General features: G+C 49.9%; 2 protein-coding genes across 2 annotated transcripts; both read right to left on the bottom strand.

The window, feature by feature from the left end:
• Nucleotides 1-191: 191 nt before the first annotated feature.
• DDX23 (DEAD-box helicase 23) lies at nucleotides 192-15,177 on the bottom strand. The gene is made up of 17 exons (XM_059185495.1): nucleotides 15,056-15,177; nucleotides 11,444-11,652; nucleotides 9,640-9,750; nucleotides 8,614-8,707; nucleotides 8,437-8,502; nucleotides 7,756-7,894; nucleotides 7,341-7,474; nucleotides 7,102-7,214; nucleotides 6,708-6,851; nucleotides 6,385-6,610; nucleotides 5,937-6,082; nucleotides 4,168-4,345; nucleotides 3,293-3,535; nucleotides 2,723-2,874; nucleotides 2,400-2,508; nucleotides 1,475-1,649; nucleotides 192-1,110 (listed from the first exon to the last, which is right to left on the bottom strand). Exons 2-17 carry the CDS (start codon nucleotides 11,650-11,652, stop codon nucleotides 887-889), a joined length of 2,463 nt encoding a protein of 820 aa, XP_059041478.1. The 5' UTR covers nucleotides 15,056-15,177; the 3' UTR covers nucleotides 192-886.
• Nucleotides 15,178-18,261: 3,084 nt separating this feature from the next.
• Nucleotides 18,262-24,931, bottom strand: RND1 (Rho family GTPase 1). Its single transcript, XM_059185494.1, has 5 exons — nucleotides 24,709-24,931; nucleotides 23,809-23,896; nucleotides 21,091-21,200; nucleotides 20,084-20,218; nucleotides 18,262-19,360 (listed from the first exon to the last, which is right to left on the bottom strand). Exons 1-5 carry the CDS (start codon nucleotides 24,826-24,828, stop codon nucleotides 19,115-19,117), a joined length of 699 nt encoding a protein of 232 aa, XP_059041477.1. The 5' UTR covers nucleotides 24,829-24,931; the 3' UTR covers nucleotides 18,262-19,114.
• Nucleotides 24,932-25,337: the final 406 nt, after the last annotated feature.

Here is a 25,337-nt window from a genome sequence, read left to right as displayed (position 1 = left end):
CGTGTTTCTTCTGTCTCCCCTCAAGTGGCCTCCTGTCAATTCAGACTATGAGCTGAGGCCCTGGTCTCTTCTCCGGATGCAATTTTCTCTCATCTCCCAAGTCAACCCAGTGAGCCCAAGGCCATCCTGCCATCTTCTGTGGCAGCAGGGAGAACCCAGGAGACGGAGTGTGGCCAGAATGGGACATAGCCTTCGTCTTCATGTATTTATTCTCAGAACATACAAACTCATCTTCTCAGAGAATAAAAAACAGAAATTTCACTCAGTGACTTCAAGATGGGCACAGCCGGCTCACCCTGTCCCCACATCTACTAAAAAAATTCCCTGGGAGAGGGGTGTCTAGAGCACCCAGTACCCCTTGGCATAGGGGCCGTGCACAGCTCGAAACAAGGCTCTCAACTGGTTTGTTTTATAATCCAAAAGGACAAACGGCTGCCAAAGTGACAGAGTCCAAGGTCCCTCACCCTCACCGTGCCAGGCCCCCCGGGGTCAGCTCGGGCAGCGACCCAGATGCCCCTTCTGCAGTCAGGTCCGTGCCAAAGAGGTGAGGCCAGGCAGCCAGGCTTTGTGGTTCGAGGTACTCCACTCACCTCAACACCAACCGACCGCCCCCATGGCGGCAAGAGCTGAAGGCCCAGTGCAATCCTGAAGGCCTCTGGAGGGGCAGAGCTGGGCCAGAACCCAGGGTACTTTGTTCTCCCCGCCCCTGCAGCAGGCTCCTCTCCCACTGCAGCCCCATACTCAGGCCTGCAGACCAGAGGTAGCGGCCAAGGAGTCTGATTGTTCCCTAAGGCCCCGTGAGAGTGAGGACCTGGAAAGAAAGATTCGAGGGTCCTGAGGAACAGGCTCCAGAACATGCCCTGAAACTGACGGGAAGTGTGCTGTGTCAAGCAAAGATAGTCTCTTCCCGGCGCTTCTTGGTGAGGATGGTGCCTGGCTTGTGCTGGGCATCTGGGTGGTTGGCTAGCTCCGGGGGGCAGGACGACACCGGGCTCTCCAAGATGGCTTGCTTCAGCTCATAGAACACAGCGGAGTCCTCTTTGGTGAGGAAGGTGATGGCCACACCACTCTTGCCAGCTCGTCCCGTGCGGCCAATGCGGTGGATGTAATCTGGAGAGGGGGAGGAATGCCACTGAGGATACCAGGCCTCACTTCGACAGCCATCACCCACCCCAGCCCACCTCTGAGGGCAGTAGATACCGCTCGAGCCACCTGACCCTGCAGCAGCCACTGCGCTCTCCCCACCACTACTGATGGTGATCATCCTGCCACGCCCAGGCAGAGAGCAGCCCCCCGCCATGCTTCCCCACAGCCCGGGACTCTGTCCCTCATACGAAGACAACACACCCACGGGAGACAGGAGCAGAGCTTGTCTCAGTGGGACAAGCAATCCCAGACTCAGAGCTGGGAGGAATGAGCACCCAACAAGTAGCCGCCCTTTACCTGAATGGAAGCTGCATTCCCCTGCACGTACCTTCAATGTTTTTGGCCATATCATAGTTGACAACCATAGACACATCTTGGATGTCGATACCACGACCCGCCACATCTGTAGCCACCAAAATGTCCTTGGCCCCAGCCTTGAGGTTGGACAGTGCAAACTCTCGCTGCTCCTGGCCTTTCCCGCCGTGTAGCGTGCACGCATTGTACTGTTGGGAGAATGGTGAGGTGAGGAAGAGCAGCAGGGTCATGGAAAGACAAAGAAGTTACAGGGGTAAAGACTTCTTTGTAGACACCGAGGGAGGGCTGCAGAGCAGCAGGGTAGAAGGGGAAGGAAAAAGGAGAGAGGATGAGTGCAACTGAAAGCAAGAGGACAGGCAAGCTGGAGAAAGGGAAGGGAGAGAACAGGATGTGGTGTGGCCGGGGCAGACAAAGGTCAAAGGTAAAGCAGCTGGGGGTCACGACATGTGGAGCCAGAGAGAAGGGAAGTCATCAAAGAGAGAATGAGGCTGAGATGAGGGTGGCAAGCAGGGACCAAGACACCTAAGGAAGTCCCAAGTGTTGAGTGGAGAGGACTCACCCTCCCCTTCGAACACCAAAAGCAGGACTAAAGGACACCGGTCACCCCCATCTCCCTCCTGATCACACCACCCCCTTTCCCAAACATGTATCAACACAAAGAACTCTGATCCACCATTCCACAGCCTCAGATCTGGCCACAATGTGCATGTCAGAACCTATCCCTGGCTCAGCCCCCTTGGAGGAAGACCCAAGGCAGCTCTGGCTGGCACTGCTGATCTGGACAGGCAATCACAGCAAGAGACCCAGTTCCTCATCCCCATCAAGCCGCCTCTTCCCTCAGGCCCTGACTTGTATATTAAAGAGGTTAATAATGAGATAGAACTCAAGGGGCCCTCTATTTTGAGAAAGCCCACTCGGTTCTCCCCTGCAAGACACACCCCCATCTTCTCCAGGGATTTCGCCAAAACATCACAGCCCTTCTTCTGGTTGACAAAAATGATAATGGGTGGATCAAAGCCCTGTTCCAAGATTGCCAGCAGCTTTTTCCTGGGGAAAAGAGGAAGAGGAGAATAATGAGAAGCATGCTTCCATGAGAAGGTCACCGTGGTCTACCAGGACCAATCCCATAACCTTTGAGCCCATGGCACCCCCAACAAGAAAACAGCAGCTCTTTAACACAGCAGAACATTCATCCTCCAACCCTCATACTGAAAAAAGCCCCTTCTTCATCATGTTCTTGCTGGTTCAGCTGCCCCCGTACCTCTTTTCTGACTCTGACATGAGGAAGACCTTCTGTTCCACACGTTCATGGGGCTTGCCCGCAGAGCCAATGTATACCACAGCTGGTCGCCGAAGATAGCTCCGGGCCAGACGCTCCACCGCCGGGGGCATGGTGGCCGTGAACATGACTGTCTACGAAAACAGGAAGCTCAGACCTGGGCCTGGGCAGACACTGCCACGTCTCCCCCATTGCCACAGGCAGCAGAGCCTGGGCTAATGAACCTAAATGAGCCACAGAGTAAGCTCTGACAAGTCCCACCAGAAGAGATTGTGTCCTCTGCCTTCCCCCTTCTTCCCTCAGTACCTGTTCACCAAGGTCCTTTACATCCTACAATGGCAGGAAGGGCTGAGAGCATTTGCTGGCACCCCTGGTAGGGACCAGCATGAGGCCTTGGAATCATTTTCTAGGGCACAGCCAATGGCTCCACTGCTAGGACTTCCAGAGGGTTGGCATGCCGGCAACTGTACTCTGGGCCCACCCGGGGCACGAAAGGCCTCAGAGCAGGTTTGGCACTGTGCCCTGATTTCCCGGCTAGGGAAGCAGCCTTACTTGGCGGTACTTGTGTTTTCCTGACTCAAAGTTGGCCAACATCTTCTCCGGGTCCTCAGCCTCATCTGTGTCCGGCTTCTGATTGCTGACAGGCATGTGCTCCAGGATTTTCTGGACATCTGGCTCAAAGCCCATGTCAATCATCCGGTCGGCCTCGTCCAGAACCACATAAGTACAGCGGCTCAGCACAAGGTAACGGTTCTCCAGCACGTCAATCAGACGTCCTGGGGTAGCAATCACAATCTGGAGGGCACAGTGAAGACAAATGTAGCCGCAGCATGCACCTCTTTCTTCTCCCTCCTGTGAACCATCCCCCACTTGGGCAACAGACCTCCCATGCTAAGGAACTAAGCAACAAAGATTCCTAAGAACTGGCACAAAATCACTTGTTGCCACCTTGGATTTTTTTTTTTTTTTTTAGGAATGAATAAGGTCCCTGAATAATCTCCAGAAGTTAGACAGAAGAGGCAAAATCAGAAGGAACTTTCTTAGACAAAGAAGAACTAAAGGCAACTATGGAGAGGATTACATAAAGGGATTATGGCAAGAAGTCTGTGAAAGACTCAATTCCTGCATCAGAGTTCTTGTCAAAAGCTCTCTTCCCCCACCCTGAGAAGACATGGTCTATGGCAGAATAAGAGCACAGATAGGAGCTTCAGATACGAACCTCAGCTCTGCTCACTGCCAGCTGTGACTCTGGGCAAGTTACTGACCTGAGCCCCAGCTTCCCCTGCACAATGGAGGTACTCAACCTATCAAACATACAAGCCAATCTTTTTCTTCAGTTTCTTGTACATCTGTGGCAGAAACTAGAAACACAGCCCCCAAATGAAGAGCCTTCCCACAGCGGGCTGGCTGCAGCTAGGTGAACAAACCTCACAGCCCATGCGCAGCCTGAAGCCCTGGTCTTCTCTGGAGATGCCTCCAATGACGGCCACAGTGCGGATGCCCAGTGGCTTCCCAAACTTGATGGTCTCTTCCTCAATCTGCTGAGCCAACTCACGAGTGGGGGCCAGAATGATGGCGTAAGGGCCCTGGTCTGACTCTTCGATCCTGTGGTAAATGGGGCATCCCACAGTTCCATGAGCTTTGGTTCTCATCCAACCACAAACAGGAGCAAGACAAAGTCATTCTTAAGGGTAGCTATGGAGATGGGGAGGGTGGTGGGAAAAGGATGCAAAGATCTCACTTAAAAATCAGAGACTCCAGGTCAACCCTCTTGGGTCCCCTCCCTCTTTGGGAGCTTTGAACTATCATTTTACTATTGCTCAATAAACTTTCCTTTGCTGCCCACCAAAAAAAAAAAAAAGAAAGAAAAAAGAAAAAAATCAGAGACTCCAGGACAGTCAAGTTCTTCAGGGAGTGGTCCTGGCCAACCAAATTATATATTTCTTTGATACTGTGATCCAATCATTCCCTAATATCTGACCCAGACCAAAGAAGGTGGCTTCTGATTATAGACTTAAAAGAAAGAAACCAAACAGGGGCACCAGACTGACTCAGTTGGAAGAGCATAGGACTACTGACTGCCGGGTCATGAGTCTGACCCCTAGGTGCAGAGATTACTTAAAAATAGGGGCACCAGGGTGGTGCCTGGGTGGTTCAGTGGGTTAAGCCTCTGCCTTCGGCTTGGGTCATGATCCCAGGATCCTGGGATCAAGCCCCGCATTGAGCTCTCTGCTCTGCAGGGAGCCTGCTTCCTCCTCTCTCTCTCTGCCTGCCTCTCTGCCTACTCGTGATCTCTGTCAAATAAATAAATAAAATCTTAAAAAAAAAAAAAATAGGGGCACCTGGGTGGCTGGGTCAGTTAGGCATCCAACCCTTGATTTCAGCTCAGGTCTTGATCTCAGGGTTATGAGTTCATGCCCCATGTGAGTTCAAGCCCCGTGTTAAAATAAACAAACATTGGTTAAAAATGAATAAGGTGGGGGTGCCTGGGTGGCCCAGTGGGTTAAAGCCTCTGCCTTCAGCTCAGGTCATGATCTCAGAGTCCTGGGATCAAGCCCCGCATCAGGCTCTCTGCTCAGCAGGGAGCCTGCTTCCTCCTCTCTCTCTGCCTGTCTCTCTGCCTACCTGTGATTTCCATCTGTCAAATAAATAAATAAAATCTTAAAAAAAAAAAAAGATTAAGGGGCGCCTGGGTGGCTCAGTCATCAAGTGTCTGCCTTCAGATCAGGTCGTGATTCTAGGGTCCTGGATGGAGCCCCGCATCGGGCTCCCTGCTCAGCAGGGAATCTGCTTCTCCCTCTCCCACTCCCCTTGTTTGTGTTCCCTCTCTCGCCGTCAAATAAACAAATAAAATCTTTAAAAAATAAGTAAATAAAATAAAAAATAAATACAGGGACACCTGGGTAGCTCTGTTGGTTAAGAAGTCTGCCTTTGGCTTGGGTCATGATCCCAGGGTCCTGGGATTGAGTCCCACATCACGCTTTTTTCTCAACGGGGAGCCAGTTTCTCCTTCTGCCTGCCAATCCCCACTCACACACAAATAAATAAAATATTTTAAACAACAAATACATACATACATACATAAAACTTATTTAAAAAAGAGAAAGAAAGAAAGAAAGAAAACCAAACGCTCATTTGCCACTGTGACCTTTCCCACCCAGCCAAACCCACCCCAACGGGTACCTGCTGACCCCACCTGTCAATTTTAGGCAGTGTGGTGATCCAGACCAGCAACGGGATAAGAAAAGCTGCTGTCTTGCCACTGCCGGTCTCAGCTACACCAATGATGTCACGATTCTGCAGCCCAATGGGGATTGCCTGACGCTGGATAGGTGTCGGTTCCTGCAGGGACCCAGAGAGAGGGATGGATACAGATGGAGCTCTGAGTCCTGGACTACTGCTGACAGAAGTGGGCCCGTGTGCCAGCACAGGAGGAGGATACCAGCACACGGGGAGGAAACACGGTCACCAGAGGCCAATACTTCCACCAGAAAGGAACAGACAGGGTTACCTGAGTGCTCCCTGGCACAGAAGGCACCAAAGAGAGGAACAAAGGAACAAAGCTCTCTGTTCCCAAATGAAGCCTATTTCCCCTAAAATGTAGGAACATGTCAGGTCTTCTGAGCCAATCAGCCCCTCCTTACCTTGTAGCCACACTTATCGATGACCTCCAAGATATGTGGGGGCAGAGAAGAGTCCTTCCAGGACCGGATGGGATTGGGGATCTTGCCACCTTTGGTGGTGATACTATAGTCCTCTCTGAAGATCCGCCAGTCCCTGTCCGTCATCTCATCTAACTTCTTCTGGGACCAGTGCCGATCATCCCAGCGTTGCTTGGCTTCCTTCTTACGAAGCTTGCGGAGTCTGGCCCTGGAGTGGGACGTGAGGGGCAAGTGGGATCAGTACCCTGCAGCTCCTTTTTGCAGGCGCTGGGCTCTGGCCAACCACCCCCAGCCACGCCGCTCACTCCTCCTGCTCCTTTTCTTCCAGCGTCCGCCTCTTCTCCATGAGATCTCCATAGAAACGCGACTGCTCTCGCTTCTGCTGCTTCAGGTCGATGCCTGCGATGAAGCCGCGCCCCAGCAACTGCACCTGGTGCCGCTCCTTGTACCTGAGGTGGAGGCGGAGGGAGAAAAGCAGAAGCGGTGACAGCGGCAGGGAAGGGCGGACTACCAGTACGTCCTGATCTGTCCAACCTTCCCAGCCAGGGTCTTTCCTCACCCAGAGAGCTGGCTGCCTATACGCCAGCCAACATCCCCGGCCCCGAATCTTACTTCTCTATCTGTAGCCGCCAGTTCTCTCCAGGACCAGCTGAAAAGACTAGTTTACAAGACTTAGCACTCAGGTCCAGAACCACTCACAGGGGGTTGTAGTCAATGGACGTGTCCTCAGAGGCATCCCACTCAAAGACAAACTTGCGGTCATTGAGATGCCGCGTGCGGCGCCGCTTCTTGATGCCGCCCAGATAACGCTCCTGCCCAGGGACAAAAAGTGAAGCTAAGACCCAGCCAGGCTCACATGTGGAGATCAGAAGGGCTTGAGGGCCAAGCCAAATTTCCATGGTGGGTGGGGGAACCGAACATGGAACCAAGGCCTGCACCTTAATGGCATGCAGCTCCTTGCTCTTATCCTTCTCCTCCCGGATCTTCTGCCGCCCTTCCTCATCCTCATTTCCATTGGTCTCCCGCTCCATCCTCTCCCTGCGTTCCCGGCGCTCCCGTTCCTGAGGGTCTTCTGCAGACCAAGGAAAGCAAAGTTGCAGAAGAGCTCAGTGCAAGAAAAAAGAGAGGGCGCAGAGAGGAAGCGGACAGCTAATGAGAAGGGGCAGCTCTAGGACACAAGTTCTAGGACACAAGCTCTAACACAGTCTTCTCATCAACTCCCCCACCCCTCCCTCTTCCAAATTCCAGACCAACTGGTTTCCAGCCCTCCTGAGTGACTGAGTGACTGAGTGACACGACAATCCCATCCCAATCCTACCCTGCACGGGGGCTACACAGGGGAGGGAAACGAACCCAACATTTTCCTGCCCAAGTCTTGGAACTGTTTCCTTTTCTTCCGCTCTTCCTCGAGCATCCTCTGCCGCTCTTCCACCTCCTGCTGCCGTCGCTTTAGGGCTTCAGCCTCTCGTTCTGCTTTCGAGAGGAACTTGGGCTACAAAACAGATTGGAACTATATATAAAGGACACAGAAGTGGGATATAATCGCACCACTGATGAGGAGACGGCAGGGAGCCCGACAGTATTTGCTCAGGCATTACACCAGGTAAGGAAAACATGGATAGGTCGAGGACCCCGCTATGGCCTGAACTATGTCCCCCTCAAAATTTGTGTGTCAAAGCCCTAACGCCCAGAACCTCAGAGTATGATTGTTATTTAGAGACAGAGCCTTTAAAGATGTGTTTAAGGTAAAATGAGGCTCTTCTAAACCAACTGACGGGTGTCCTTTTAAGAGAAAATTTAGACACACAGAGACAGTGGGGGCACGCCCACACAGAGGGAAGATATGTGAGAACAGAGAAGACAACCACCTACAAGCCAAGGAGAGAGGTCGCAGAAGAAACAACCCTACAGACATCCATCTCAGCTTCTAGCCTCCAGAACAGAGAGAAAATTTATTTATGTTGTTTCTGTCCCTCAGTCTGCAATGTTCTGTAAGCGCAGCCCTGCCAATCATAGAGACCCCCACATTCTCACCTTAGCCTCAGCTTCTTCCTCAGCCTTTTTCTTGGCCAGAAGTTCCTCGAGGGATAATGGCTGTGCCTGAAGATAAAACACAGGACTTCAGTCAATAAAGGCTCTCTCCCTTTGGAAATTGGTAACGGAGAATTTGAACTGAAGAAGAAGATGAGAGAAATCTTTCCTCTCCTTTACCTTAGGCTTCTTATCACCATGTTCATCCTCTTCATCCTTCTTAGAGTCTCTATCTTTCCGAGATTTAAAATCTTTTCCTCGGCCAGGAGATAAGCTTTAAGGAAAAGGAACAGGAAAGGTCCATATCACTCTCTTAACCCCACCCCCTCAATGAGGGTCAGGCTGAGCCCTGGAAAGGATGGAAGTTTTTCCATGACTCCACAAGACTGGCCGTTGGCCATCCTTCACACCCTGAAGCTTCCTTCACAGGCATGGTCACTGTCTGTTCTGAAACCTCATGATGGCCCTGTCTTGGCCCTATTCTATCTGATTCTCCTTTTCCCAAACTAATCTCTTCTCGCAAGTAGGTCTTCAGTACCAAGGGCAAAAACACCTCTTCCAAATAGCAGGTGCACATTGAAGAAAAACATCCTACTTAACTTTATATACAGAATGAATTTAGTCTACAAGGTCCCCCCAACCCATGTACCTTTCCCAGATACTGCTCTGTACCTGCTCTGTGTCCCCATTCTCCCTTCCTAGCAGTCCCCATGATCCTTCCCCCACAACTGCTACAAGCCCAATCTATAAGAGATCTTAAACAACCCCCTTATTTGTTATGGAATTACATCCTTTGCCCTGAATTCTAACCTACACACTCAGAGCCTAATAAAAACTTTGCATACAAAGTTTCCAGGGGAAAGAGATCAAGATACTGGGGCATTAAGCTATCCCAACAGATATATGTTGTCTATCTTGGGTAGAAACCCAAATGGTCCAACTGAGCTAAGAGAATGTTTTACAGGCTAGTAACCCTCCCAAACTAATTTCTAACCTTTAAGAACAAGTTGACCCTAGATGACTGTGACCCAAGAAACTGCTTATAACATCTAAGGATAGACGCCTTCTAAAAAAGACAGCTCTGCAATCACTGCCAGTAGGAGCCGCTAAGAACTATTTACTTTCCTATGACACCGAGCCAGCTTAGAGGCAGACGGTAAGAGATAGGACCATTTTCCTAAAGCCCACTCCCATTCTCTCAGCTACCTGGATCGCTTACGGTCCTTGTCCCGTCTGTGCCCATCCTTGTCCCGGTCTCGGTCCTTCTTATTCCGATCACGCTCTTTATCCCGTTCTCGTTCTTTATGCCTTCGCTCTCTAAAGACAACAAATTTAAGAAATCATGTAGTATTAGCAGAGTATCCAGCTTCACTGCAGCACTAAAAAGGTTCTCATGCTCTTTTCTCCACAAAGTAATGTTTTACAAATTGGGGTATATATGTCCAGGGGAAGCTATAAGGGAATTCTATGAAAGTCTTCTAGGGGCGCCTGGGTGGCTCAGTCATTAGGCATCTTCCTTTGGCTCAGGTCATGATCTCAGGGTCCTGGGGCTGAGCCCTGCATCGGGCTCCCTACTCAGTGGGAAGCCTGTTTCTCCCTCTCCCACTCCCCTTGCTTGTGTCCCCTCTCTCACTGTCTCTCTGTCAAATAAATAAAATCTTAAAAAAAAAAGAAAGAAAGAAAAGAAAAGAAAAGTTTTCTCGATCAGAGCATTAATGGCAACAATGGGCCATGGCCTATGCAAAGAGAGGGACTATCCTTGATCATCTGGACCTTCATCTTACAAGTTCCCTCTTAATTTCTTTTTTTTTTCTTTTCTTTTTTTTTTTTTTTAAAGATTTTATTTTTTTGACAGAGAGAGATCACAAGTAGGCAGAGAGGCAGGCAGAGGGAGAGAGGAGGAAGCAGGCTCCCTGCTGAGCAGAGAGCCCGATGCGGGACTCGATCCCAGGAGCCTGAGATCACGACCCGAGCCGAAGGCAGCGGCTTAACCCACTGAGCCACCCAGGCGCCCTTTTCTTTTTTTTTTTAACCCACATTATTTTATTTGAGGATGTTTTTACTTGATACAGTACAGTCCTATTTACCAAAGTAATTTATTTTTAAAGATTTTATTTATTTATTTATTTGACAGATCACAAGTAGGCAGAGAAGCAGGCTCCCCGCCGAGCAGAGAGCCGGATGCGGGACTCGATCTCAGCACCCCGGGATCATGCCATCACCCCTCATGCCGAAGGCAGAGGCTTTAACCCACTGAGCCACCCAGGCACCCCCCAAAGTAATTTAAACCAATCTGAAGTGGGGATCAGCAAATTTTTTTTTTTTTGACAGACAGATTACAAGTAGGCAGAGAGGCAGGCTCCCTGCTGAGCAGAGAGCCCGATGCAGAGCTCCATCCCAGGACCCTGAGATCATGACCTGACCTGAAGGCAGAGGCTTAACCCACTGAGCCACCCAGGCGCCCCAGCAAACTTTTTTTGTAAGGGACCATACAATACATATTTTAGACCTTGTGGACCATAAAGTCTCTATCACAACTATTCAGTTTTGCTTAGCATGAAAACAGCTATAGATAATATGTAAAGGAAAGAACGTGGCTATTTTCCAAAGAAGTTTATTTATAAATCCCTCTTAATTTTTAAGAGCCACTGGGTTGGGGCGCCTGGGTGGCTCAGTGGGTTAGAGCCTCTGCCTTCAGCTCAGATCCTGGGGTCCTGGGATTGAGCCCCCCATCAGGCTCTCTGCTCAGCAGGGAGCCTGCTTCTCTGCCCCTCTCTCTGCCTGCCTCTCTGCCTACTTGTGATCTGTCTGTCAAATAAATAAATAAGATCTTTAAAAAAAAGAGCTACTAGGCTACTAGGTTTAGACTGTAGAGAAATATAAGAAATATATGAAAGACTGTAGAGAAATATATATAAAGTCCTAATACCGGAGGCATGAGAGGAACCAAGAATAAGGAAGTTTGAAATGTACTCTCCCTTCCCATATAAGACATGCAAAGTTACTTTACCTTTCTGTAGACTTGGAACGGGAACGCGAGCGAGAACGGCTGCCTCCCCGACGCCTATCCCTTGAACGATGCCGCTTCCTGTCTTTAGATGGGGAAGATTTCCTGTCCCGGTCTCTATCTCGCTCTCTGTCAGGAGTCCGAGATCGCTTCCTTTCCTCCTTGGAAGGTGATGCATCCCGGTCCTTCTTATCAGCTATCTCTCCTGCCATCTGTCATGGATAAGAGGAATACTTATGATGTACTAGGTACAGCTCTAAACTGTTTATATATAATCTACTTAATCTCAAAATGACCCTATGAGGTAGATATACTGAAATGCCTACTTTTTAAAAAAGATTTTATTATTTATTTAACAGAGAAAGAGAGAGAGAGAGAGAGAGAGAACACAAGCAAGAAAAGAGGCAGGCAGAGGGAGAGGGAGAAGCAGGTTCTCCACTGAGTAAGGAGCCCAATGCAGGACTCGATCCCAGGACCCTGACATCATGACCTGAGCCCAAGACAGATGCTTAACAGCTGAGCCACCCAAGCATCCTAAGAACGCCTACTTAATAGATGAGGAAATGGAAGCTCAGGTAGGTAAGTTCTCTTGAGTTCACAAAGAAAGCCCAAAAGAGGGGAAAAAAAAGTTTAACTTTAAGATTTGGGATTATAACCAGGACCTCAAAGAAAACCTAAATTTAAGTGGAGAAACAAACTCACTTTCACCCAGATCAAAAGAAATGTACTTTTCATTATGTAATGGGAAAAACTTTGTGGAGGGCACACAGAACCTCTATGCACTTTTTTTTTTTTTTTTTTGCAACTCACTGTGAATCTGTAATTATTTCAGAATAGAAAGAAAAAAGGAAAGGTCACAGATGGCCTGACTGGCATTCCCTACTCAGATTCTCACAGTCTTGACCACTACCCTGTCCCATGAATTTGTTCTGTGCAGGAATTCGTTCTGTCCCCTCCTGCCTGCAGGTCACTGAACAACACCATGTTGCACTGTCAACTGTCCTTCAGACTACAAAATCTGCTTCAGCCAGGAGCTAAAATGACACTAAGTCTGAATCTACCTCTACTCCATCACCATCACCATCATCCCTAAGACTCAGAATACATTTATCAGAAATTATTTTATGCCCAAATAGTGTAGTTGGAATAGCAGCTCCCCAGGCATTCACTTCTGATCTCCTTTCCTCATGTAATATGCTGCCATATATCTTTAAGAAAGGGTAATGTGTAAAGAAAAGATAAATGAACAAGTAGCACTTTCAAAAGGTGAAGACAACACATCTTGCCTCACAACTGTCTAAGAAATGACTCAATGTTCTGTATTAGTACATCATGCAGTTATACTTATATCTCCTTCTATTTAGAACCCTAAGAGAACAATCCAGAAAAAAGGTTATCTTCCCTATAAAGCATCCTCCACCTCACTTGCTCTTTCAACAAATATTCACTGAGCACCTGGTAGGTGCCAGAAATTATTCTACCTACTGGAGATATGGCAGTAAAAAGTCTCGGATCTCATAATGCTTAAATTCCAATGAAGCAGATAACAAGCAGAGTAAGAGAATTTCAAATAGTAATGAGAACTAATAAACAGGATAAAACAGGGTGGATATGACGGGGAAGGGCAAGAATGAGAGAGGGCTCAAGAAAGAATTTTTTAGATGACATGTAAGCTGAGACTTGAATGATGGGAAAGAGACTGCGAAGATCAGGGAAAAGATCTTGTTGGGTAGAAGGGACAGCAAGTACTAAGACACTGGGGCAAGAACTAGCTCAGCATGTTTGCCAATTAAAAAAAGACTTGTGTGGCTGAGTGACAATGATTGGAGGGGTTGGGGGGGTACTGAAGACTGATTCAATCTGAGTTCAGGGAGATAGTCAGGAGTCAGATCATGGGAATGTGTTTTAGACCAGGGGAAAGGAAAGTGGATTTCAACCTAACAGCAACAGGAACCTTAAAGGGTGTTAAACAGGAAGTGATGTGATCTAATTTTACATTTTTAAAGAATTTGGTGACTTGCAAGAAAATATAGAATAGGGAGGCAAGAGTAGAAAAAGGACCACTGAGAATGCCATTTATAGTCCGGGCAAGAGATAACAGTAGCTTCTTCTAAGAAAGTGGCAATGGAGATGGAAAGAAGTAGAGAGCTTCAGGATAAACTTGTTGGCCAAGCTCACAGGACTTAACTGATGAAGGGAGAAAGGGAAAGAGGAAAGACAAAGATAACTCCAAATTTAAGGTTTGACCAATGGTTCATGGTGCCATTAGTGACCAGAAATGACAGAAGAAGGAACAGACTTAGGAAGAAACCAAAAGTTTCATTTTGAAAATGCAATTCTAGAACTCAGGAGAACCTGGAGACAAAAATTTGAGTTATCAATATATAGATGGCTTTTAAAGCCATGGGACACTAAATCATATTACCTAGGTAGGCAGTATAGTTAAGAATGAAATAGAAAAAAACCAGGATTAAACTGTGGAACACTGTAACATTTAGAGGTCAGGCAAAGGAGGAGCCAGAGAAAAAGACTGGGAAGAAGCAGCAGCCAGTAAGAAAGTGGGGGAAAAAGTACACCACAGATGCCAAAAGTGTGTTTCAAGGAGGGAGTGGCAACTTTTCCAAGTGGAAAAAGACTAGGATATAGAGGAGTGACCATTGCAGTTGGAAAAATGGAGATGGTTGGTGACCTGGACAAGAGCTGTTTTGACAGCCTGGAGAAAAATAGAAGCCTGAGTGGAGTGGGTTTAGAAGAGAATGAGAAGTGATAATAAGGAAAAAATAAATATGGACAACTTTTATTATAGGTTATACTTATCACAGGGGCCTGATAACCAGGCTTACCCTGATCATCACTTCCCAGCAACCTTCCTTGCAAACCTCCAGGTCTCTGAGTTCCTCAGTTCTTGTAGGGTAGGGGCAGATCCTCTTTCTCATCCAATTAATTATTTATCAAGTATCTACTATATGCAAGGCACTGTGCTAGATATTGTGGTGAGTTACAAAAGGAAATCAGGAAGATCCTGTCCAAAGGTAGGTTACAGAACAATAGAGGGTATGAGGCACTTACCAAGATGAAGGCTCAGATGAAGTATTATAGAAATTCAAAGAAGTTTCTTTTCATTTGCAAAAGAGGTTTTGGAAAGATCTGTGGAGGAAGTGGCTCTTGAGCATTTAAGTATAGGTACAATTTGAAGACGTGTAATTGAGGGTGCGGAAAAGTCATTCCCAGCAAAAGAATAATACAGGAAGCGCAGAGGCGGGAAAACATGACTGATTCTGGGAGAAAAGCCAAAGTCCCAGTTTGGCTGGAGCAAGGGCTACTCGAAACATGAAGGAATAAGCTCGAATGGAGGGTTTCACAGGTGCTGTGTGCTCATGGGCAAGAGTCTGGCCCGTTAACTTCGTCCAGAGACCTGGCCTGTGTCCCCAGGAGCCAACACTCCGCCCTGGGGCCCGCGCCCCTTCGCTCCAGCCCGCCAGAGCTCTCCTGGCTCGTGCCTCTACCCTGAAGCGTTCTTCCCTGCCTCGTCCCGGAGGCAGGGGCCACCGCCGTGCCCCCACCCTCGCCCTCTCTGCAAGCTCGTGGGGACCGCCTCCATCGCTCGGGACTCACCACTCTGAGTCTGAACCGCCTAACGCGGCCTCAACGTCTCCGAGCAGTCGCCATCTTTCCCGTTTCCTGGTCGCCGAGATGCATTCCCCGGCCGCGAGGCAAGCTGGGAAGGCGAGTTCCCGGTGCAGGGCAGCGTGGGCCAACATCGGGGGCCTGAGAACTACTAATACCACAATGCATCGCGCGAGGGCCGGTCCCGGGCCGAGGGGTCTGCTGGGCAATGTGGTTCTCCAAACATCTGAATCTGCGGGAGTGAGAGTTACCTTTGGGTTTGCTTCCAGCCAAGGATTCTCTCGCCGCGCAGTTTTCCTTGGAATGCGCTGGTCCTCACAGAAAGTGGCTTACGACGACGGAATTTAAGGGCTTCCTGAGCTATCAATAGCGCTTAATCTTCACTAACAACTACAGTAACAACAAATAGTGTACCGTGTGTGGAAGAGCGTTTTTACAACAACAACAAAGGTGAGGTAGATTAGCCCCATTTTACGGGTAGACAAACTAAAGGTTAGGTTACAGGAGTAACCTAGTGTTTCACAATGAGGATGGGACAATTCATTGTGTGGGACTATCCCCAATTCAAGAGGACGTTTTAACAACGTTGGCCCGGCAGGAACAACCCCTAGTTATTATGCCAACTCCAGATGAACCCATACATGGATTGCAGAGCCCTCCTAGAAGGATGGTATCACCTGGGCTGTGGCACCTGTTTTCTCGACTTTCCAAGTAGGATCCTGGCTTCCTTATTTTCTTGCCCTTTGGAATCTACCCAGTTGTTGGACCACCTTCCTAAGTTTGCTTCTTTTTTCCTCCTAGTCCCCCCTCTTCAGTCATCCACGGAGTTTTCTCTATCCCAAATTGTAGTTTCTCTTTGGTCTTATGGTTCATAGTTCACCAGCCCCACTGGCCCCAAAGAAGCCAAACCTTGCAACTTCTGGGATGGTTTAGATAGATACAGGGAGGTGTCTAATGTCCTCTCCCTTCCCATTTTCCCATCATCAGCATTTTGGTTTCAATACTATTGGGCTGTAGGTCTGGCTTTTCTCTCTAAATGTATGTTAAGTTCTCTTCAAATAGAGCCTCAAATAATCCTAAATAATCCTAAACCCCTGAAACACCACACACAATGGCCCAAAGTAACCCTGGGAGAGACAGGCTTTGGCTCTTAGAACTCTACTGCCATTGACTTGCCCACTTTTACCCCAGAGGAAGATCTGAGGGGAAAGGATATCTGAGATCTACTCGATGTAACTCATGCAGTGAACACTGGAGGGCTCTTCGCTCATAGAATGGAACTTGAACGATCAGACTGAAGGTGTAGACCTTAAGAGCGGCAGCTGTAGTATTTACTGAGAATCTTCGAGGTGCCCAACTCTATGCTGGACACTTTTATTATTTAGCTTACTTATTTCTGGTAACAGTATGATGTAGGTATTATCATTTTACTGTTGAATTATGCCTTCAGCAGCAACATAGTTACAAGAATGAAGCCAGGGTTCAACTCCAAATTCATTTCGTTTTGGAATCCATGCTCTTCCCGTTTCCAGGCTAGTACTACTCTTTACAGATAAGCTGGAAAGATGAGAAACTGGAAAGGTGGTGAGGTTTGTTCAAGTTCATAGTGGCAGAGTTCCCCTAGTGTTTGTGCATAGCTTTCTCATGACACATGTAAGCATTGTGCTTCAAGGATACTCACATGCTTTGTCCCACCTACCCTGGTAGTTTTTTTTTTTTTTTTTTAAGATTTTATTTATTTATTTGACGGAGATCTCAAGTAGGCGGAGAGGCAGGCAGAGAGAGAGAAGGGGAAGCAGGCTCCCTGATGAGCAGAGAGCCCGATGTGGGGCTCGATCCCAGGACTCTGAGATCATGACCTGAGCTAAAGGCAGAAGCTTTAACCCACTGAGCTACCCAGGTGCCCCTGGTAGTTCTTTCATACACGCGTCTTTGGAGATGGGAGTTTGGAGTTTGGCCCATAAGTAGAATCTCCTGTTTAGGTACAGCACAGCTAACAATATAGAGCCCATGGGAGTATAGTTAACATTGAGACCCAGTCGGAATCCTGACTCCATTACTTACTAGCAGTATGATCTTGTGCAAGTTATACAGCATCTCTGACTTTTCTCTTTCCTCTTTTATAAAATAGGAGTATTTCTTGCCTCACAGACTGTTATAACAGTTTTTTTTTTAAAGTGCATATTCTGGAATCCAGCTGCTGGATTTGTATCTGGGTTCTATCACTTTCTAACCGTGTGACCTTGGACATATTAACTAACTTCTCTGAACTTCAGTTTCCTTATCAGTTAAAGGAGGTAGATAGTACACCTTAGGGTTAGCACAGAATTAAGTAACAGAAAGAACTCGTAAGTGCCCTTGACACATAATAAACATTTAACAAATGTTAGCTATTATCATTTATAAAGTTAAGTGTGATAATCCAGGTAAAGCTCTCAGCAGTGCTGGGCACGTAGTAGGAGTGCAATATATAGTAACTATTTCCAGTGCACGGTGAAACTTGGAAAAAAGAGCTGTAAGCAACTGAAAGGAAGGGATGTTAAGGCTCCTGAGCTGCCATCAACAGGCAATGGAACCGGGAGGTCAAGAAAGCAAAAGACGTTACCTCTTCTTCAACTCGTAGGAAACTGGAACCATAGGAACTGCCCCTGAACCATGGCTTCAGTCCGTCCCATGTTCTGCAGGGGTTGGAATTTCAGTGACTTGGATCGTCTACTGAGGATTTCACCAAAGCTTGTCTCTCTCCTCTAGATTCTCTAAGGCAGTGTTTCTCAACCAGGCCTGATATTGCCCCCAGAGGATATTTAACAGTATCTGGAGACATTGTGATGGGGGGGCGGTTCAGGGGGTTGCTACTGACATCTAGCAAGTGGAGACCAGGGATGATGCTAAACATCCTCCAATGCACAAGACAGGCCCCAGCATCAAAGGCATGACCTAGGCTAAAATGTCATTCGTTCCAAGGTTGAGAAACCCCACCTGGGGCTAAAGAGCTCTTTACTGGCTTATTGGACGTGGGCAGGGTTTGGGTGAGACAGTGAGGAGGAGGAAAGGGAAACCCTTGTTGGAGATGCCGGGGAACAGTAGAGGCGGCCACTCTGCGACCCACAGAAAGGGCCCCAGGATAGCTTCTTCCTTGTGAGCAAAGAAAAAACAAGGAGAACGGAGAAAGAAACGAAGAAAACAGAGCCAACTGCTTTGTATGTGTTGTATTTTTCATTAATAAATAGGTTTTTCTTCTTTAAACACGGAACATAGAACAGATTGAAACACTCCCCCCTCCCCCCATTCCAAAGACAAGAGTCTATAAAACAAATGCCAGCTGTACTGCCCTAAGGGCAGAAGAAGTCTGGTGACCCCCACCCAGCCCTGCCCCCTGCAGCACCACCACCCCCACACTGCAAGAGAAGGGGGTCTGGGGCTTCTCCCTTGGACCCTGGGGACTTAGGTGAGAAGCATATGAATGTATGATGTCACCTCTCCATGAGGCATGGGCTATGCAAAGATGAGGTTTCCTTCTCATTGGCTCTGACCAGCTCCTGCCCTTCTGGTTTTCAGTTATGAAGCACCAGGGCTCAGCTCCCAAGGGAGCCACCTCTTGGCTTCCCCACTCCACTCCTGTGCGGCTTCCTCAGAGGGGAAGGGAAGGGCTCGGGGACCCCTCCCGTCCCCTGGCCCACATGGAAGCGCTGTGTGGAAGAGGCATGATGCTGAAGGTGAGGCTCCTAGAGGCCCCCAAGCCCATGAGGCCAGCATGCCCCCCACACCCCCACACCTTTCCTTCCTCTGGAGCGGGGGGGACACTGGGGCAGCCACCCCCACCACAACCTAGTGCCTGGCTTGGGGTGTGATGGTTCTTTCTGTGTCAGGTCCTCAAGCCGGGCCTGGCTCTTTCCTTGTCCTGTTCCTGTCTCCTTCCAAGCCCTCACCGTGGCCATCTGAAAAACACATGTCCAGTGTCCTAAATTGTCCCATCCTCCCTCTCCCCCGTGCCTCTGCAACCCAAGGGAGGAAGTGGGAGGTTGCCTCCCTTCTCCAACCCCCACTTCACATAATGGAACAGCTTTTGGCCTTTTCCTTCTTGAAGGTAGACGAGATGAGTTCGGAACGACTGGGGAGGTGAAGCAGTCGCTTGGAGAGGCTTCGGACAGGGCTCTTTGGGGGCACCGGGCTGGGCTTGTTCAGACACACCATGGACGCCGTCCGGAAGATGCTGTGGATACTCTTTTCTGAGGTGAAAGCTGAGCCTTCCAGGTAGATTTCTGCACCCAGCTGTTTGGCTATTGCACAGCCCTGTGGAGGGGGTGAGGTCATCAAGGCTGTTGTCCCAGATGGCTCCGAGACACTGCCTTCTGTCTTAATGGTACTCCCCCAGGCTCCTCCTGATGAGACAAGGGCCAATCTCCCACCACCACCCTCTGCTGATGATTTTCTGAAGGGGAAGCCTAAGTGCACCTCACTATCACCTGTAACGCTTCTAGAACAATCCTGATGCCAGACCAAGTAAATCAGAATTTCTGTGGGTAGGCATTCATATTTTTAAGAGCTCCCCAGATGACTCTTAACGGGAGCCACTGGTTTAAAAGAAATGAGCCTTACGCTCCCACGTGTGAAAGAAATTACACAGGAATTTCATGAGAAACGCAATTTCTGTATCTTTCTCCTAGAGTGACTTGATAGGTATGGAGTCAGGAATTCTAACAAGCACATCTGGTGATTCTAAGGCAGGCAGTCAGCAAAAAACAATCTGAAAAAGACTAGCGCACACAGGAATGGCTCATCGGCCAACCTATGGAATGAATCGGGGTTAAAGAGTTGCCTACCACCTCTAGCAAGATGACTGGTCTGCTGTTTAGAGATGGCTCCCCAGAACACCAGTTCTCCCTTGCCAAAGTAAGAGCTTGAGCAAGGGCCACATTTCATTCAAGTCCTTTGTCTGTAGCCTTCGGCACCCCATCCCACCCCAACACGTGCATGTGTACATGTACATGCGCACACACACACACACACACACACCTGCTCATAGGAGATAGGTGCCTGTTTCTGGTGGGACAGCTCCATCAGTGTGCTCAGGTCTGTTCGCAGGTCTGTCTTGCAGCCAATAAGCAAAACACGGGTGCTAGGACAATAATCTAAGATTTCCGTTCTCCACTGAAGAGCCATGTGAGAGGGGAGGTGGGGAGGGAAGAAGGAAGAACAGTCAGTGGCTGACAGCTACCTGGAGAAGCCCAGCAGGCAACATCAGACAAGCCATCCAGCATATCACCAGCCCAGCCCTCCCTAAGTCACAGACCATCACCAATGTACTAATTACATCATCTTCCCGCCGGTGAGGACTCTGGGGCCACAGGAGTGCTGACCCCAAGAGCCTGCCCCTCATTCAACAGCCCAGTTCACCAAAGGAAGCAGGGGGGCAAAATCTCCTCCCACTCTCTACCAAGCATGTGTGGCGTAGCTCTGCTCCCTCCACTCAGTGAAAGGGCTTCACAGGTCCAGAAAGCCAGGAGCAACAGGGAGGAAGCCAACCAGTCTCTTCCCAAGGAAAGGAGATAGCAATCCCAAAGTCTTCTGGAAAACTACTTCCACAGGGTGGGAGATTCTTTGGGATGGGCAGACTTTGCCCCCCAGACCAGGCATTTCCTGCCTGCATGGCTTGCCCCGTCTTGGTGGGCTTGGGATCAAAGGCAACAGAAGCTCCCTGCAAATACCCCCTATCTAAGCCTCAAACTCCGTCATGGAAAGGTTCTGACTCTCGATCCTTCACTTTCAGTGTCTTCAACACCACCCTCCCTTGCTGGGCCTCTGGCAGAGCAGTACGGGCTATGGCAAGGGCAGGGGGCAGAGAGGGAGGGAGTCTGGGTTCTAGCCCCAGAGCTGGAGCTAAGGGTACAGTCTCCAGCAAATCACTTCCTTCCCTGGCGTCAGTTTCTTCCTGCTACAGAAGGGGGACTGGACTGCAAGGTCCCCAAGATTCCTTTCTATTTTCCAGCTGAGCTGGAGGCTGCCCAGTTGCCCAGACTCACCTTCTTGAGTGCACTATCCACTGTCTCCGGGCGGCTGATATCAAAGCATAGTAACACCGCGTCCGAGTCACTGTAGCAGAGTGGACGGACGTTGTCATAGTAGGGAGATCCTGGTATGTGGGAGAAAGAGCTGATGGTAAGCTGTGGCATTTGCCCTTCCTAAGCCCAATGAGCCCTAGGAATCCTGTTCTTGACCCCTAGGTTAGCTGGCTCCACCCACGTCCCCGGGGAATAGGCTGCAGCTTAAAATGTTGGGACCCAAACACCTGCCAGAAAGCAGTACAGAAATATCATCTTCCTTAGTCCTTAAAAAGGGAAAAGGGGAAACAAAAGCAGGGGCATAGACTATATTCTGGCCCTGTCTCCTACAGTGGGCTTAATTTCAGGTCTGCCAGTTTTATGAGTCCCAGAGGGGGATGCTCCCACCCCTGCAGAGAGACTATGCTTGGGTCAGGTGTCTTTTCTAGAGTCTGCCTGCTGCCCAACCTCTGCTCCCTGCTTCTGCTCCAGGGTCTCTCCAATGAAGAAACAAACCTGCCTGTTACATAACTGGCTGCCTGGCTTCTTTGCCATGGGGTCAGAACTCTAGGAGGCTGAAAGGGGAGGAGGAACAGCATGGATTCAGTGCCTTACTCTTTCTGCCTGTGAAAAACTGCAGCCCCTATCCCCCAAGATCTCAGAGAGGCAGTTTCAAAGAGAGCAGCACCCATAGCTAGGGATCTGGAGGCTCAAGGAAGGGTCCTTCACCGGCAGGGCAGAGGGCACTGCAGGCCCAGGTGGCCCAGCATGGGAGAACGCTAGGGGCTCAGCCTGCCCCCAGCCCTGGGGAAGGAACAGTAGCAGATTTGGAACCCAGACAATCCGTGCTCAGAATAGCAAGCAGCCCCTCTCCCTGCACCGCAATCGCCATGGAAACTGGGGGGAATCCAAGCTGGGGTGGGGGTTTGGTTAAAAAAAAAAAGAAAGAAAGAGAGAAAGAGTAAAGAGGAGTTGCAATAACTATCTGCTCCTTCAGCAATCCGCCCCCATCCCCTGTCTGAGGTGGGGTCTTAGCTCGCCAGCACTGAGCAAAGGGAGCACTGCAGCACTGGGGAAGGGGGAGGGGAGGGGAGGAGGCCTCCATTCTGGCTCCAGGCAATCCCCCTCCCCTAAGACCAGCAAGTGAATAACGGGAACAGGCTCGACCCTGGCCCCGATTTTGGGAAGCCCCATCCCACACACCGCCATCACTTCTTCCTTCCTTGTGGGCACCTAATTTGAAAGAAGGAGTTGGAGGATGACTGATAGGCTGCATCCCTTCTGAAATTGGGGGGTGGGGATGCGACACCAGGAACAGACACCACTTTGCTGACTTTCCATTATCTGGACTGGGATTCAAGGGCTGCATTCTGACGTGGGGGCGGGGCGGGGGCACTCTGGGGGCAGTGGTAGTAAAAAGAGATGAGCTGCAGTAAGATTCTGGGAAGACTCAGGAGGTGGGCAGGGTAGGGCAGCCGATACCCCATACATTCTGCAGCCGAGCTGCATTCCGGTCGGATCCAGCCAGCATAGCACAGTCCAGGATAACCAGAACCCTGCCTCCCAACCCCTGGAACTGCATCAGAGGAAGGCATACCAGGTGGAGGAATTTCTGTTTTGCTTTGTTTGGGGGAGGGGGGAAGCAAGGGGAAGGCTCATTTTCTGTTTATCTACCCCCCTACCCCCAATCTTTTCAGACCTCAAAAATTAGACATGGGAACAACAACAGCTCTTAGAGGAATAGGATGGCATATTTATTATATGTAACAGGAAACCCCTAGTGATTTACACAGATCCTCTTTGAACTCAGCCTGAATGTGCATTTTTGGAGGGTGGATTTTATTTTCTTTCTGTTACTCTGGGCTTTTAGTCCTTAATTATGACTCGGAGCCCAGTCTATTAAAAAAAGAACTGGGGTAAAAGAGATAATGGGAAGGGATCAAAATCAAAGCAATGGACAGCCTAACACTGAGGGCTTAGGGTTGAAAGGAAAAATACTGCTTTCTACATTCCAGAAAGACCCAGCATCTTCTACCTCAGCCCAGTACGGTAGGGTGGGGGTGGAGGGGGTGACTGTCACAGCCACCCCCCTCCCTGCACTATCTACAACGAGACTGTGCCCCACATTAAAGCCATCTCCCCCACCCTCCAAAACATCGATGATGCATCGCTTCATCCCTGAGCTGCAGCAGTATGACAAGTGGAACCGAGCTGCGGCAGGCGGACAGCAGTGGCCCAAGACGGAAAGCAGGAGAGAAAACTGAGTCAGGAGCAGTATTTCCCCAAAGCAGGCTTGTCTCCCAGCCTCAACCACCACTCCCTCCAGCAGCACGGACTCCTGTCTCTTATCTGGCTTGACTATGGGGCCGTAAAGGCGGAGGTGGGAGGACACGGAGGGCAGGGGCTGGAAATGGAGAAGCCCCGCCTGACTGCCCCCCAGTTATATTCATGGGTCCATTCACCTCACCATCCCAGCCCTCTGAAAGAAGGAGCTAGATCCAGAGAAGTGGCTTCTGGGGCTCATTCACTCTGCGCCCCTGGACATGCCAACCAAGGGAATCTTCAGGTCCCCTTCTGTCAGCTTCCCAGCCAGCATCATACACAGTCCTCCCCAGCAAAGAGGGAAATAGTTTCTTAAAGCCAGCAACTGTAACAGACCAGTGGGGGTGGGAAGGGGGCATCTGGGGCCAGCAGTCTTACCTGAGGTGTCCCAGAGACTGAGCTCCACCCTTTGTTCCTCTGTCTCCAAGCAGGCTGTGTAATTCTCAAACACGGTGGGCACATATGTCTGTGAAAAGAAAGGAGCTCGTCACACCCTGGGCTCCCCTACTTTCATAACCCTCTGTTTAGTGCTGGCTACACAGGAAGCCACTCATCCTATGAGATACTAAAGTGGCAGGAGATGAGGGGCAGGGGAAGGAAGGGGAGGGGAGGGGGTTACTTGTGGCAGGAGGGACACATGGGACAGGGAGGAGGGCAGTGTAGAGGCACAGGCACTTTGCTCCATGGAAAAAAGAAATCTGAATGACTTCCAATGGGGGACAAGCCCCCTCCTTTCAAAGCTCCCCCACCCCAATCCTAGATGGTCAGAGAGGCAAACATACAGATTTCTCTCCTCTCCAGACTTGTATGTCTCCGGATTTTAGAGCCCCAAGGAAATGCTAGCTCTTTATCTTCTCCCACAAGCCTGTTGGACCAGCAGGGCAGCAGAAGCCCGCCTGGAGATGGGCTCGCAGAACCTCTGAGGGGATGAGGAGACCGGCAGGTATTACGTCAAGAAGAAACCCCAGACTCTCAGATGCCTCCAGTTCCCTCTCCCGAGAGTAGACCCCGGGATAAAGGGAGGGAGGAGGGTATCTGATCGGGGCCTATGGGTGAAGAGGTGAGGAGGAGCCAGCGGGGCGGCAGAAGTGGAACAGGTCTCAGGGGAGGCTGAGGCAGGGCGGTCCTCCAGCCGGGCGGCTGAGGATGGGGCAGGGTGGCGTGCGGTAAGCTGGGGGACGGGGGAGCTAGGTCTCCCTCACCCCCGGCAGGTGGGAATCTAGCCACAGGAAGACGGGCAGGCAAGGAGAAAAGCTGGCCGGCGGGCGGGCCGCTCACCTCGGGATAGCAGTCCTTCGCTAACACCTGTAACATCGCCGTCTTCCCGCACTGCACGTCCCCCACCAGAACGAGCTTACATCTGGCCACGACTGGCTGGGGGGCCCGTCTCTCCTTCATGGCTGTAGCCTCCGCGGGACGTGGACTCAGAGTCAGAGAGGAGAGGGTTGCGCCAGGTGCGTCTTGGCACAAAAACCCAGCCGGGATGCTCGCCTCCCTCCAAATGAAAAGGAGGCTGGCACGGCCGCCTTATATCGCCCAGGTCGAGCCAATCACAAGAGGAGGCGGACTCTGTCAGGGCCAATCCCTGAGGTGGGATCCCCTCCGGCAGCCAATGGTAGGAGAATCTGAGTCAGTGCCCTTTTCCTCCCTTCCCTTTCTCTTAAAGCCGTATCTTTGCTTCCTCTGCAAGGGGATTCCCACACTGTTTGCATTTGTATTAGGAAGGGGGGAGGGGGACGAGAAGCAAAATTAATGGTCCTGAGTGCCCATCAATTAGTGTCAAAAGCAAACTGGCCCTGAAGGCAGAAAATGAGGTCAAGCTGGCTCTGTCCCAAGAGAAAAGCAGTATCTGCCTCAACTACAGACAGGTGGCAGCGGGGCTGGGGGGTGGGACGGTGACCCCACAG

Source organism: Mustela lutreola, chromosome 8 (assembly GCF_030435805.1).
Source record: "Mustela lutreola isolate mMusLut2 chromosome 8, mMusLut2.pri, whole genome shotgun sequence".
Taxonomy (NCBI): domain Eukaryota; kingdom Metazoa; phylum Chordata; class Mammalia; order Carnivora; family Mustelidae; genus Mustela; species Mustela lutreola.
Note: the sequence above shows the minus strand (reverse complement) of the source record. Positions and strands in the feature narration are given on the sequence as shown.